Source organism: Crocuta crocuta, unplaced genomic scaffold (assembly GCF_008692635.1).
Source record: "Crocuta crocuta isolate KB4526 unplaced genomic scaffold, BGI_CrCroc_1.0 scaffold931, whole genome shotgun sequence".
Lineage (NCBI taxonomy): Eukaryota > Metazoa > Chordata > Mammalia > Carnivora > Hyaenidae > Crocuta > Crocuta crocuta.
In genome coordinates this window covers 181489-197696 of record NW_027527834.1, presented here as the reverse complement: position 1 = coordinate 197696, position 16208 = coordinate 181489, and the positions used below count along the sequence as shown (strand labels likewise).

At 44.5% G+C, this 16208-nt stretch overlaps 1 protein-coding gene across 1 annotated transcript in view; it reads left to right on the top strand.

The window, feature by feature from the left end:
- The window catches only part of FAM3B (FAM3 metabolism regulating signaling molecule B), a 32897-nt gene that overhangs the window by 10636 nt on the left and 6053 nt on the right, over window positions 1-16208 (top strand). The window contains exons 3-5 of the mRNA XM_077778629.1: window positions 14022-14080; window positions 15033-15083; window positions 16094-16181. Coding sequence (XP_077634755.1) covers window positions 14022-14080; window positions 15033-15083; window positions 16094-16181 — 198 coding nt within the window. The remainder of the gene's footprint in view (window positions 1-14021; window positions 14081-15032; window positions 15084-16093; window positions 16182-16208) is intronic.

The following is a 16208-nucleotide window of genomic DNA, read 5'->3' as shown; positions in this document are numbered from 1 at the left end:
GTGTGTGTGTGTGTGTGTGTGTGTGTCCTAATTGCCCCTTTAGAAAGGACACCAGTCATATGGAGTAGGACCACCCTAATGGCCTCATTTTACCTTAGTCCCCTCTTGGAAGGCCCTTCCTCCAAAGAAGGTCACGTTCTGGGGTACCAGGGGTTAGGACATCAGCATCTGGATTTTGAGAGGCCACAGTGCAATCTGCCACACCGAGCTTAAGGGTACTTAGGGCACGAAATAATTACTACAAAGAGAGAGATTGTGGCGTCTTCCCAGCACTGAGGAGGAAGTCTCTCCCGATTATCCACCCTTTTCCCAAAACGGGGCGCACCTGCCTTTCTCGTTGCTGGCTGGGTCATTGCGAGAGATGCAGGCCCCTGTCCCCAACTCTTCAATCGTTGTCTCTGCACTGAGTTCATCCTCCCGAGGACCGTGGCAGGCGAGGGGACGAGCCGTGGACTCAGCTCCCACGCCTTGCCTGGTCTCAGCACATCCCCCATTCCCTGCAGGGAAGTGGACGGAAAGCACACTCCCCTTGGCGGGTCCATCCCTAACCCAGGGCCTACTTTATTCAGCGAGGGCCTATTGATAAACATTCCTTCACACACACACACCCCCCCCTCGGTGGGGGAGTAATGGCAATAAATGTGGCTCTTGTGCTCAAGGAGCCGGTATCACAGTTCGGGGCTCTCCACCTCAACGCCACGACCCTGTGCACCAATGACCCAGCCTGTGCTGTGGGTTTAGCAGCACCCCAGGCGTCTGCCCGCCGGATACCACAGGCCACCCCGTCCGGCTGTGACGGCCACTCGTGTCTCTGTACCCGGCCGCTTGTCTCCTGGGGGGGCCAAATCCCCTCCTTCCCCACCAAGAAGGGTCATATTTGGGAGAAAACAAACAGATTTTTCAGACTTCCATGGTGAAGACGAGACGGTAATTTTGTGTGTGGTTGTGGAATTCCAGAAGCGAATGTACCACTGAATGGGATGGTCAGTGAGGTCCATGGGTGAGACAAGGTGGGAATTTGGCTTGAAAACTGAACAGGAGCCCATGGTAAAGGAGACGGGAAGGGCACCTGGGGTCTTAGTCCGTCGAGCGTCTGGCTCTTGATTTCTGCTCAGGTTGTGATCTCATGGCTCGTGAGTTCAAGCCCCGTGTCAGGCTCTGTGCTGACAGAGTGGAGCCTGCTTGGGATTCTCTGTCTCCCCCTCTCTCTGCCCCTTCCCTGCACTCTCTTTCTCTAAAAACTAAAGCAATACACTTAAAAAAGAAGAAGAGGGAGACTGAGGGGGGTAGGGACTGTGGGATAGGGACATGCATCCAGAATCATGTCACCAGCAGGGAGTTGTCCCAAGTCAGACCCCGGAGGGAGCACAGGCTTCCCACTCTCTGCGGTGCTCGAGCCCCCACTCCCACCCCTGACCATGCTGTTATAGCAACAGCATCACACCCACCTGCTAGAGACTAACGTGCGTGTCTATGAACTGGGCGACTTCCTGGGAGGCGTGCCATCTATCAGCCCCTCAGTGCAGTCCAGGAGACTGACACGCAGACAGATTTGGCAGCTTGCCCCCGTCCCTCAGAGCCAGGACCCTGCCCTGGCGTCCCTGCGTGTGCTGGGTAGACCGACTAGAGTCCAGTAGTCTCACGGAGCCACTAACTATATGAATATGCGGGACCCGACGAGCCCGCCTGCTTTCAAACAGTATTCCAGCTGGTTTTCAGAATACACTGCAGTGCAAAGCAGGGTGGACTCAGGTAAGAGCAAGGAACAGAGGAGTAAACCCAGGCAGGGGCCGAAGGAGAATCCCTCGGTTGGCATAGCGTTGTGTTTTTTTGCAATCAACTCATGGAACAAAAAATGCTGGGTTGTGGCAATCTCATTATCTTATGAAGAAAAGATACAAGCTCACGTAGAAAGACAAGGCAGTTCTCTGCGGCTCATTTCCTTGGTGCGACCAGCCCTTACTGGGCACCGCAGATGCGCCTGTCCCAGGGACAGCGGTCTCCATGTCTCAGCCTCTGTCCTTCCTCCCTGTCGCCAAATGGCAGACTCGTGCTGGCCCGTGTTCATTTTCCCACGCGAGGCATCATCTGCGGACCGGCCGCCCAGTAGGAGAGCGGTCACCGCACACCGCACACCGCCATCCTCCTCCGCAGCCTAGTCCTGACCCCGTTATTCTGCAGGCCGTGCAATTTTAGTGTGATCAGACCCCAGCATTCACATCCGTAAGACCGTCAAGAGGAAATCCAGAGGGCTTTCCCTGATACGAGTGTGTTACTGAGTGAGGAATAGCTGGGGAACAGGAGACTTCCCCACGACCCAACGACCGTGGGCGGAAAGCCCAGATGTCAGTAGTCACAGCAGCGTTTACAAGGTGGGCGTGAGTAAGTGCGTTGTTTTCCAGGGTGTCTTGTCACTGGAGACTTATATCCCTTCCAGAGGCATAAACTTCTTTGTCTGTTGCTGAAAAGCCACCCGGATGGGGGGAAAGCTCACATTTTGAGGTGAGAGTCAGTGTCCCAGTGTCAAGTTTTGGTTACGGACTATGATGATTAGTCTAGGGATATATTCCAATGGTGGCCTCCAGTTTTGTTTGCTTTCTTTAAAAAAAAAGATATTTATTTAATTTTGAGAGAGAGAGGGAGCGCAAGTGGAGGAGGGGCAGAGAGAGAGAGACAGAGGATCTGAAGCGGGAGCTGTGCTGACAGCAGAGAGCCTGACTCAGGGCTCGAGCTCACAAACAGCGAGCTCATGACCTGAGCCGAAGTCAGATGCTCAACCGACTGGGCCACCCGGGCGCCCCTGTTTGTTTTTTTAAACACGGCTAAGTGAAGGTTCTTCATGGCCGAAGCATGCCGGGTACAGCCAATGTGCCCCCTTGTCTTTTTGTTTCTTGTCAGCCTGCTTGGTTTTCTGTTACTTACGTCAGTTTAATCCTAAAATCTTCTTCTAGTGAAAAACAAATCCGATGTCACGGCAGATATTCACCCAGTTTCTCTTCTGGAACCTTCCGACCCACTCGGGTCAGCCAGGTTGCTCTCGGGTCACCGGGCCGCTGTCGTCTGGCACTACTATCCAACCATCGTCCTGGGGTGGCTCTGTCTCCCTGTCTGGAATTGGAACTGCTTTTTCTAGGATACGGCACCTTCCGCCGTCCTGGTCTCCTCCTGTGTTCTGCTGAAGGCAGGCCTGGCGATCAGACATCACGTGGGTGGGAAACCCAATCAGATACAGAGGGTGATCAGCCATCACAGGGAGGGGGACCGGGATAAACCGAGTTAGCAGAGTTCTTCTGAAGTTGGACAATGCAGACATGGACACAACGTTCGAAGCCAGGCCTCATTAAAAAAGGAGCTCAGGGGAGAGTTTGGTGAAGGAGGGAATCTGTGTGAGCAGAGGGGCACCAGGCAGGCCCGTTCCTGGGAGGTCCAGGCTCTGCCGATGGCCGGCTTGGGTTCCAGATGCCCCGGTGGCCTTGCTGACCCTCCTGAGACTGCGTGGCAGCCAACAACACGTCCCCCTCTCTTTCACTCAGGGTCAGACCCGTATTGCGGTCTGATAGCTCTCCCCGCTTAACTCAGCTGCTTCCCCATTGCCTCTTGTAGGCAGATCCCCTGATACAAATTCTTAGCATTTTATCCTGTTCTGATACCTGCTTCTCAGAGGATTCAGATCAGCACAGTGAGAGCGACAGTTTCCCCAGAGTCTGTCCAGCCCAGCATGTCCACAGAGACTCTGATCTCTGCCATTCTGAGAGATGGAAATTGAAGTCTCAGATGAGATTTTTTACTTTTGTTGCTTTTGCTGTGAGGGAATTGAGGATCTTTTATGCTAAGAGCCTTTGTATTTCTTTTCTATAAAAGTGTCTGTTCATATCTCTTGCCCATTTTCACCTCTGTCACTGGCCTTTTTATTGGTTTACAAGATTCTTTATATATTAAAGCAGTTAGTCCTTTTTGCGTGTTGTAAAAATCTTCTCTGTATTTTATCTGTTCACTTATTTAAAAGCTATTTTTAAATATATGACCTTTAACAAAACTAAAAATCACTGTATGGGGGTGCCTAGTTCAGCATCTGACTTCAGCTCAGATCGTGACCTTGTGGTTTATGGATTTGAGCCCCGTGTCGGGCTCTGTGCTGACAGCTCGGAGCCTGGAGCCTGCTTCGGATTCTGTGTCTCCCTCTCTCTCTGACCCTCCCCTGCTTGCACTCTCTCTCTCTCTCTCTCTCTCAAAAAGAAAGAAACATTAAAAAAAAAACCTGTATTGTGAAAGCAAAATTTTAAGATTTTAAAATGCAACAAAAACAGAAAACAACCCAAGCACAATGGTATGACAAAGGACAAGTAGATCTCACATCATAGTCGGTGGTCTGAAAGCTGCCAATTAAGGGGAAACAATTCTTAGATTGGATCACAGCACATAACCCCCCAATTTTATGCTCTATAAACACACACACACACACACACCCCAGAGCGTTGAGGTCACAGGGCAAACCACCAGCCTGAAAATGAGAGAGATGGGCGTATTCCCAGAATCGCACGTCAGCCTGAGCCAGCGTCAGGCAGGAATCCCTTCAGGGGCAATCGGCCAGTTGGAGGAGACTGGGTTTGGACCATTCTGAGAGATTAAAACTCCTGCAGGCCAAACGTTGGGGGAATCCCTACACTTTCCTGAGTTTTTCTTCCAGGAACCCCACCAGGCTCTCAGAGTAAAGATCAAGAAAACTCCCTGCTTTTGTCAGGGGGAACGTATCGCTGCCATTCTGAAATATGCCCGCAGTGCTCTGTTCTCCTTAACAAGGGCCTGCCTTCCAGGGCAGCTGTTTTGCCAGAGTCTAACCAATGTGGGTTTTTTTTTTTTTTAATATTTTTATTTATTTCTAGGAGAGAGAGAGAGACAGCGTGAGCAGGGGAGGGTCAGAGAGAGGGAGATACAGACTCTGAAATAGGCTCCAGGCTCTGAGCTGGCAGTCAGCACAGAGCCCGACGCGGGGCTCGAACCCACGAACTGTGAGATCATGACCTAAGTGAAAGTCGGACGCTTAACCGACTAAGCCACCCAGGCGCCCCAGAAATGTGGGTCTTTTACTCACTGACTTGTGGGAAGAAAGTGCCCAGCGCCAGCCCCCTCTAACCTTCCTGTCTCACCTAAGGGGTCAAAGAAAAAATATGGCCACTTGGGAAGCCCACCCACTGCCCTGTAGCACAGGCTCACCAAAAGATTGAGAGTCAATCTAGGGACTGTAGAGCAGTTCATCTCCCCCCACATCCTAACATCACATAAATGAAACTCCTTTTAAATAACAGGAGTTTGCAGTTGGTTGAGCATCTGACTCTTGATTTTTGCTCAGGTCATGATCTCATGGTTTGTGGGATTGAGTCCTGTGACCTCCTGCTGTTAGCATAGAGCCTGCTTGGAATTCTCTCTTCTCTCTCTCTGCCCCTCCTGTTCTCTCTCTCTCTCTCTCTCAAAATAAATAAATAAACATTCAACAAAATAACAGAGGTTTATAGTTCAAAAGAACTACAAGGCTAAACTCTTTTTTTTTATGTTTTCTTTATTTCTGAGAGAGAGAAACAGCGTGAGCAGGGGAGGGTCAGAGAGAGAGGAAGACACAGAATCCGAAACAGGCTTGAGGCTCTGAGATGTCAGCACAGAGCCCAACGCGGGGCTCTAACCCACAAACCCTGAGATCATGACCTGTGCCAAAGTTGGACACTTAACCGACGCCACCCAGGCGCCCCAAGGCTAAACTCTTTTAAAGAGTCTTTATGGCATGCCCAAAACATAGGGGAGAGATTTTAGCCTTTGGCACCTACAGTCACAGCAAATAACAAGCACAGCTCACTCCTAGCCGGTGAACATAGACTCACGCTAAAGTCCTATTTATCTCTGTCCCTTTTGTAGACAATTTTATTTATTTTTGAATTTACATCCAAGTTAGTTAGCATATAGTGCAATAGTGAGTAGATTCCAGTGATTTATCCCCCATGTACACACCCAGTGCTCATCCCAACAAGTGTCCTCCTTAATGCCCCCACCCACACAGCCCATCCCCCACCCACAACCCCTGCAGCAACCGCCACTTTGTTCTCTGTATTTAAGAGGCTCTTATGTTGTGTCCCCTCTCCTTGTTTTTATATTATTTTTGCTTCCCTTTCCTTATGTTCATCTGTTTTGTATATTAAATTCCACATATGAATGAAGTCATATGATATTGGTCTTTCTCTGACTAATTTCACTTAACCTAATACCCTCCAATTCCACCCACGTAGTTGCAAATGGCAAGATTTCATTCTTTTTGATTGCCGAGTAATACTCCATTGTATATATGTGCCACATCTTCTTTATCCATTTGTCTGTCGATGGACATTTGGGCTCTTTCCATACTTTGGCTATTGTCGATAGCGCTGCTATAAACATTGGGGTGCATGTAACCCTTTGAAACAGCACACCTCTATCCCTTGGATAAATACCTAGTAGTGTAGTTGCTGGGTCGTAGGGTAGCTCTATTTTAAAACTTTTGGGGGTGCCTGGGTGGCTCAGTCGGTTGAGCATCTGACTTGGGCTCAGGTCATGATCTCGCAGTCCATGAGTTCAAGCCCCACGTTGGACTCTGTGCTGACAACTCAGCCTGGATATGGTGTTGGATTCTGTGTCTCCCTCTTTCTATGCCCCTCACCCACTCGTACTCTGTGTCTGTGTCTCTCTCAAAAAATAAATAAACATTAAAAAATAAATAAAATAAATAAACATTAAAAAAATCTTTTGAGGAACCTCCATACTGTTTTCCAGAGTGGCTGCACCAGTTTGCATTCCCGTGTGCAGTGCAAAAGAGTTCCTCTTTCTCCACATCCTCGCCAACATCTATTGCTGCCTGAGTTGTTAATGTTAGCCATTCTGACTGGTGTGAGGTGGTATCTCTTTGTGGTTTTAATTTGTATTTCCTTGGTGATGAGTGATGTTGAGCATTTGTTCATGTGTCTGTTAGCCATCTGGATGTCTTCTTTGGAAAAGTGTCTATTCATGTCATTTGCCCATTTCCTCACTGGATTATTTGACTTTTGGGTATTAAGTTTGATAACTTCTTCATAGATTTTAGATACTAACCCTTTATCTGATATGTCATTTGCAGATATCTTCTCCCATTCTGCTGGTTGCCTTTTAGTTTTGCTGATTGTTTCCTTTGCCATGCAGAAGGCTTTTTTTATCTTGATGAAGTTCCATTAGTTAATTTTTGCTTTAGTTTTCCTTCCCTCCCGAGATGTGTTGAGTAAGAATTTGCTACAGCGAAGGTCAGGAAGGTTTTTGCCTGCTGTCTTCTCTAGGATTTTGATGGTTTCCTGTCTTACATTTAGATCTTTCATCCATCTTGAGTTTATTTTTGTGCATGGTATAAGAAAGTGGTCCAGGTTCATTTTTCTGTATGTTGCTGTCCAGTTTTCCCAGCACTATTTGCTGAAGAGATTGTCTTTATTCCATTGGATATTCTTTCCTGCTTTGTCAAAGGTTAGCTGGCCATACATTTGTGGGTCCATTTCTGGGTTCTCTATTCTGTTCCATTGATCTGAATGCCTGTTTTTATGCCAGGGCCATACTGTCTTGATGATAATAGCTGTGTAATACAGCTTGAAGTCCGGGATTGTGATGCTTCCTGCTTTGGTTTTCTTTTTCAGGATTGCTTTGGCCTTTTGGGTTCTTTTCTGATCCATACAAATTTTAGGATTGTTTGTTCTAGCTCTGTGAAGAATGCTGGTGTTATTTTGATAGGAATTGCATTGAATATGTCAATTGCTTTGGGTAGTATTGACATTTGAACAATATTTCTTCTTCCAATATTGGGCATGGAATATTTTTCAATTTTTTTGTGTGTCTTCATCAATTTCTTTCATAAGCTTTCTACAGTTTTCAGTGTAGAGATTTTTCACCTCTTGGCTAGGCTTATTCATAGGTATTTTGTGATTTTGGTGCAATTGTAAATGGGACCAATTCCTTGATTTCTCTTTCTATTGCTTCATTATTGGTATATAGAAATGAAACCAATTTCTGTGCATTGATTTTATAGCCTACAACCTTGCTGAATTCATGGATCAGTTCTAGAAATTTTTTGGTGGAATCTTTTGGGATTTACATATAGACTATTGTGTCGTCTGCAAAGACTATCATGTCCTTGCCAATTTGGATGCCTTTTATTCCTTTGTGTTGTCTGATTGCTGAGGCTAAGACTTCCAATACCATGTTGAATAACAGTGGCGAGAGTGGACATCCCTATTATGTTCTTGACCTTAGGGGGAAAGCTCTCAGTTTTTCCCCATTGAGGATGATATTAGCTGTGAGTCTTTCATATATGGCTTTTAAGATCTTGAGATACAATCCTACTGTCCCTACTTTCTGAGGGTTTTTATCAAGAAGGGATGCTGTATTTTGTCAAATACTTTTTCTGCATCTATTGAGAGAATCATGTGGTTCTTGTCCTTTCTTTTATTGATGTGATGTATTACATTGATTGTTTTGTGGCTATTGAACCAGCCCTGCATCCCGGGTATAAATCGCACTTGATCGTGGAGAATAATTCTTTTAATGTATTGTTGGATCTGGTTGACTAGTATCTTGTTGAGGATTTTTGCATCCATGTTCATCAGGATACCTGATGGTTCTGTCTTTCACTATATAAACTGTCTCAATAAAATGTAGCTTTACAGTAATTCTTGAAGTTCAGTAACATACTTTCTTCAGTTTTGTTTTTCTTTTTCAAAATTATTTTGACTATTTTAGATTCTTTCCATACCCATATGAATTTTGGAATCAGCTTATACATTTCTACACAGAAAACTAATGGCTTTTGATTGGGATTGCACTGGGTCTCTAGATCAATTTGGGGAGAATTGACATTTTAGCAATATTGAAACTTTTACTCAAGAAGCATAGTTCGCTCTCCATTTATTTAAATTTTCTTCAACTTGTCTCAGCAATGTTTTTTTTTTTTAATGTTTTATTTATTTCTAGGAGAGAGAGAGAGAGAGAGAGAGAGAGACAGCGTGAGCAGGGGAGGGTCAGAGAGAGAGGGAGTCACAGACTCTGAAACAGGCTCCAGGCTCTGAGCTGGCAGTCAGCACAGAGCCCGACGCGGGGCTCGAACCCATGAACCGCAAGATCATGACCTAAGCGAAAGTCGGACGCTTAACCGACTAAGCCACCCAGGCGCCCCTCAGCAATGTTTTTATGGTCTTCAATGAACACATCTTGCAGCTCTTTTACTATATCTATGTCTAAGTATTTCAGTTTTGGTGCTATAGTATATTTAAAAAAATTTTAATTTCCAACTGTTTATTACTAGCATGTAGAGATACAATTGATTTTTGTATAATGATCTTATATCCCACAGCCTTTCAAAACTCACTTATTAGTTCTAGTAGTTTTGTTTTTACATTGTATAGTCTATGTAGATGATAATGCCATCTACCCACACCCAATAAAAGGCAGTGTTACCACTTCTTTTCTTTTTTTAAGAATATTTTTTTAGGGAGGGGAGGAGCAGAGGGAGAGAGAGAAAGAGAATGAGAATCCCAAACAGACTCCATGCTCAGCCTGAAGCCCGACATAGAGCTCAGCCCCACAACACTGGGATCATGACCTGAGCCAAAATCAAGAGTTGGACGCTCAATCGACTGAGCTACCCAGGAGCCCCTTACTACTTCTTTTTTAATCTGCATGCCTTTGCTTTCTATTTCCTGCTTGACTCCACTGGATAAAACCTCCATAACAGTGCCGGATAGAAATGATGAGTAGACATCATTGCCTTTTCCTTGTCTTAGAGGAAAAGCATTCCATCATTCATCATTAAATATGATGTGAATTAGGGATTTTTCATAGAAGCTCTTTATCAGTTGAGGAAATTCCTTCTACTTCAAGGTTCCTGAGGGTTTTTAATCAGTGATGGATATTGGATCTTGTCAGATGTTTTTTTCTGCATCTCTCTCTTTTTTTTAATGTTTATTTTTGAGAGAGAGAGGGAGGGATAAAGAGAGAGAGAGAGACAGAGGCAGAGCACAGGTGGGGGGGGGGCAGAGAGAGGGGGAGACACAGAATCCAAAGCAGCCCCAGGCTCTGAGCTGTTGGCACGGAGCCTGACATGGGATTTGAACACACAGACTATAAGATCATGACCTGAGCTGAAGTCGGACACTCAACCGACTGAGCCACCCAGGTGCCCCTTCTGCATCTCTTGAAGTGATTATATGATTTGTCTTTTTTAGTCTGCTAATACAGCAAATTACATTTTTTAGTGTTAAACCAACCAACCATATCTGAGGTAAGTCCCATTCATTTGCTTGTGATATATTATCCTTTTTATATGTTGCTGAGTTCACTTGGCTAAAACTCTGTTAAAAATTTTTGTATACACATTCATGAGCGATATTGGTCTATGGTTTCCTTCTTATCTATTTTTTTTTTTTCTGGTTTTGGTATCTGGGTGGAGCATATTGGTGAGTATTCTCTGCTTTTCAATATTCTGAGAGAGTTTATGCAGAATCAGTGTAATTTCTTTAAAGATTTGGTGCAATTCCCCAGTGAAGCCTTCTGGCCTGGAGTGTTCTTTGTGAGATAATTTCTAACTACAAATTTCAGTTTCTTTAATAAATACAGAGCTACTCAAGTTATCTGTTTCTTCTCAAGTGAGCCCCATTATTTTTGGGTGCTGAAAGAAAAACTCTATTGTTTTCCTTACACTACACACAATACTCTGAATGCATCTGTACTGAATATGTGGTTGTTTTTCCCAACACCAAGCAATTATCTGCAACACCAGCTGGGTGGTCTATGATTCAACTCAATTCTGACACTGTCTACTTGAAGATGGCCTTAGACTTCCACAGGTTAAGGGCTTAGTCTCACAAGACTCTCTTCCCCCCACTTCAGATGCCAATCACAAGTCCCAGGTTGTTACTATACTTCTGATTGGCTATAAATCTGAGTTCCCATGACCTCCTCCTTGGGTTTGGTTATTTGCTAGAATGGCTCATAGAACTCAGAGCAACACATTTACTAGTTTGTTATAAAAGAATATGATAAGGAATACAGACATATACCTAAATATACTCACACATAAGTGCACTTATACATGTATATATACATATATATAAAACACATATGTGAATGAATATATATTAATTATACACATGCAACTTGCTTATTTTTGACATAAAAACAAACACTGGAAAAGTAAATCAGAAACTAAACAAACTTAATGGAGATGAGAACAAGGGATGAGGAGAATAAAGTGGACGATACAGAGAAGATTTCTTTGGGTATAATTTTATTTTGTGCACATAATGGTGATTTTTGAACCATGTAAATGTATTGCATATTCAAAAATGAAATAAAATTCGAAGAAAAACCAAAGGAACTCTAGAATTGAAAACAAGTTGAAATAAGTCTACCTGTGCATCAAATGTTTACTATAATTACATGTCTCGTCACGCACATGTGCATATACTTCAGTTGGATACTGATTTGGGGGTCGCAAAGCTACCCTCGCCTTCAGTGATATTCTAGAGGAACTAATGAGACCCAGTAACAGCTAATATTTACGGATAAGGTTTATTACAGCAAAAGATACAGAACAAAAGCTTCTGTATTGTCTGCTGGTGCGGAACTGTCTCAGTTCACATTGCAATATCTTTATTTCATCTTCATTGTTGAAAGGTATTTTTCCAGGTTGTTTTTCAGCCCATCCAGATACCATTCCATTGTCTTCCGGCTTCCATTGTTTCTCGCGAGAGTCCACCAACAACTGTATTGCTAATATTATGAAAGTGACAGCCTCCTTGTCCCTCTCCGATTGTTTTTATGATTTTTTCCTTGTCTTTGGTTTTTAGCACGTGTACCCTGCTGTGTTTGTTGTTATTGCTTTATTTTCTTTGGTGTCTGTTGTGCTTCTTTAATATGTATGAATGGAAGTCTTCTTCTTTAAGTGGAAGTCTTTCATACATTTAACAAATTCTGTCATTGCATCTTCTGCCCCATTACCCTTCTGTTCCTATGAGACTCCTAATGAAACATATATCAGATCTTATCATTATATCCTCTACAGCCTTCAGTGCATTTTGTATTTTCTATCCTTGTATCTCTCTGTTTTTCATCGTAGACAGAGCTCTTTTCCCCTGAACTGTCATTCAGTTCATCAATTCTTCTGTGCCTAATCTGCTGTTAAACCCATCCATTAACTACCGATGATCGTTGTTACACAATTTTAGCTTTAGAGCTTCATTTTCTTCTTCTTCTAATCTTTATATCATTTTTTTGTGGTTTCCAGTTTGAAAATTTTTGGTTTCATTCACCATCTTCATTAGCATATTTAGTTATTGTAAAGTCTGTTGGGCAATCTATTTGGAGCCCTCACGCACCTGCCACTATTCTCTATTATTTTCTCCTATTTCCACTGACACTTGTTTACGTGGGCATCTCTCTTTATGTGCCAGGTGACATTTGAGCGTGTGACAGACCATGCACTTGAGAAGTTGTGGTGATTTGTTTTTAACTGAGGCACTAAATGGTACCTTCTTCTGAGGATTTTTGTTTGCTTAACAAAAGTCAAGGACTCGGAACCATGAGCAGAATAGAACGATCTGAATAAATGTTAAGGATTGAGATTGGGCGGCGGGGCTCCCAGTACACTTAAAATTTGGAGGCAATTATTCAAGTTCTGATCTATTTCTGGTGCATTCTTGTTTTTAAGATTCAACCCGTTTTGATCCCAACCCAAATAAGCTTGGAGGATTTGACTTGGCCTTCCCTTTGGTGGGCCGAGCCTCCAGCTTTCATCTCACTAGCCTCACCTGACTGTCAAAAGTGCCACTCTTCTTCTTTAACACTTTGTCTGGAATTAGCAAATGCTCCTGAGGCAAAGTAGATTTACATGCTGAGCTCACCTGCTTGAAACTTAGTGTTTTCCCACGTCCTGGCTTTGGAGACCTTTCCTTCCTTGTTAAGTCTCCAATGTAGTCAAGTAGCTATGCTCTTCAAGTCCCATTTTTAAATTTTTCTCTCTGAGAGGTTAGGTTCAGATGACCTCACTTTCCATGATCACACGTGGAAGTTTCTTTTTCCTTTTCAAGATATTATGGAATATTCTCAAAAATTGTCAAAAAAGCTACTCCTCCAAAAAGGACTTAGCCTAGAAAGTCCCCAGGAGAGTTTTGGTAAATGTGGCAAGAGCAACATATTACAGGGCCATATTCACTGTATGGGAAAAGGAAGAAAACTTCCAAATTCTTTTTGTGACTATATCACTGATTCTAAAACTTGAGTGTACATGCGCGCGCGCGTGCCCGCACGCACACACACACACACACACACACACACACGGTTCCAGTAATAAATACCATCTCCAGGGAAGTCCACCTTCTTCCTGGTTTTAGGGCACACTTCATTTGAAGTTGACATTTCCTATTCTCCATTTTAAAATGAAAATTCAGTGAAGTGATACAAGGCATTTCTTTGAGGAGGTAAGCAGGGTTGCATTTTGTGGCTGGATAAAAGGATCGTCAAGAGTCAAGCAAAGCCTTCATCAGTGCGAGGAGAGAGGGTGTACACTCGGGTACCAGACCTGAGTTAGATCTGTCTCCAACTGACTCACCTCTTACGAGTTCGTATCTATAAGACAGAAAAATGAATGCTCGTGACGTGGTCGAGGATTCAGTGAAAAAATATTTGTGTAGAGCCTGTGCTACACAAATACTCGATTTTCCTCTCCTTGGCCATTTGTCTAGATTGTAGGATTAAAGGCAGTTTCCAGGTTCCCTGAGGGACCGAGTCTGTGGCAACGTGGAGGTGGGTGTGTGTGGAGTGAGTATGGGGGTGACTTTCAAGGGTGCTGGACCAAGGCGGGTGTGAACCTGTGAAGGGATGGTCAGCGCCAATGACAAAGGCTCTGATGCGAGAAGACCTTACACAACAGGAGGTCTACTGGTTGCTTAGTAACAAAGGGACTCTTTGACTGACCCTTATTTACATTTCAGGCTTATAGGAGAAAAGATTGGAAATGTTGGAAGAGGAATAAACATTGCCATTGTCAATTGTGAGTTACTAAATGTTTTCTTTCAAACAACTCTAAAAGCTCCATGATCGGATTTTCAAAGATACCTTGGGTTTTTTGATGATTTTTGCACACGATCTAGTCTAGGCTTATATTTGAATGCATTTTTAAATTATTGGGTTATTTTTATAATGCCTCACTGTCCAGATTACTTGTGGTTCCTACAAAAAAAAGGGGGGGCTCCTGGTTGGCTCAGTCAGAGAAGCGTGCAACTCATGATCTCGGGGTCATGAGTTCGAGCCCCACATTGGATGTGGAATTTGCTAAATATAAATACACTTTAAAAAAAAAGCCAAATATAAACAGCCTTTTTAAAAACCAGAGAAAGGACTGGCAGAAGGCTGGGTTAAGCATGCTATGGTGGTACAGGGATCCTGGAGTGGCTCTTGGATTCCTTCTGCCCTGCAGAGCGAGCCACCAGCATCCAGTTCCCACCTCTGTGAGAAAATGCCACTTGGGCCTCGTGGGGAGCAAAGCTTGACATCCTTGTAGGCCTGGGGAAGACGTCCTGTCCTGACTGCCATTGGGGACCCATGACCATAAGAACTGTTGCAGCCTCAGGGAAAAGGTTTTGTGTGCTGTGCCTGAGACCAACCTGAGCTCGATTCCCCTGGTCACGGGGCTGTGGGAACCAGAGAAAGTGTGCCCGCTCTGGGAACCCAGCTGGGAAATTAAAGTGCAGAGCAGAGAGGGCTGAGGTGGGCACCCGAGTGTTTCTGTGGGAGAGGCGGGTGCAGCAGGAGAGGGTAGGGTCCACCTAGGTGGAAGCAGACGGGAGGAAAGTTCTAGAACAGCTGGCCAGCCAGCTTCCTGACCCGTCCCCAGCAGCCACACTTCTGGGAAAGAGGAATGTGTCCTTCTGGGCACTGCGGTGCTACAGATGCATCTCAGGTCCGGTGAACTTTCTTTTAAAAACCATTTCTTTTATTTTTAGATATGACTGGGAAAGTGATTGCAACACAGTATTTTGATATGTTCGAAGGCGGTAAGAAAACTTTTCCTATGAAAATTAAAATGAATTCTAAACATGAAGATCACCAAAACCCCACAAATAAAAATGTCAAGCATTCTTATTTTGTCTGCTAAAAAAGTTCCAGAAGTTCAGGTGCACATTCTAGAACACTCTTACACAAACCCTCCTTGTCTCTGTGTATGGTAACGTTTGAAGGTGTTATCTAGAAAATGTCTTCTCTGATCACGCTTGTCCTGGATCCTTTCTTCTGTTCCTTCGTCAGATAATGGGAAAGAGAAAGCATTTAAAAAAAAAAAAAATCAAATATGTGTAAAATAATGTGATCAAGTCCATCCCTGTCCTGTTCATGGCATCCCGCTGGGCTAGGTGCATGTATCCCTGGGATGCAAGGTGCCTATTCTGGGCACTGGACATGACCGCAGTGGTCAGTCAGGATATAGCAGCCCCTTTTATTTGTATTGAACAGTGAGGATTATTAAAAACAAGTCTTTATAAAGACAACAGAGAAATAAGAAATGTCTGGATGCACCTTTTGGGAACTACGCATTTTTACTCTAATTAACGGAAGCATCTCTATAACGAACAAGTCCCAGGGGTAAACAATGGGGCTTGAGATCCGCCTTCCTATTCTTCCTGAAGACGGACCTTGCTCAATCTGGTCAGCGAGTCTGGTTTCTCGCCCCCATTCTGCGTGTTTAGTGGCCTGGGGCCACTCTGTCGTCAGATGGTTTCTCTTGGGTCGGGGCTTCAAGAGTCATTGCGGGGAACACTCCCTGTGCTGCGATCTCGAGGTCGAGCCATAGAATCTTTATGATCTGCTCGTGCCCCTCACCTCTGCGGGTTGCACCGGGGAGCCCAGCAACCATTCGCTAGTGGAATTAGAGCGCCCTTCACGTGGTCGTGGGATGAGCTCCAGGAATTGGAGGATTCAGATCAGACACAGCAGCTGCGAGCAGAGGAGGCACGGCGTCCGGGGCCGGTGAGCCGAGAAGACCCTAAAACTGATTTGCCTTGACCCACAGATAACTCTGGACGGATGATAGACTTTATTCAGAGTGCACCGCCGAAGTCCTTGCTCTTCATGGTGACCCACGACGACGGAGCCAGCAGGTGAGTGTGTTCAGATTTGTTGCTGTG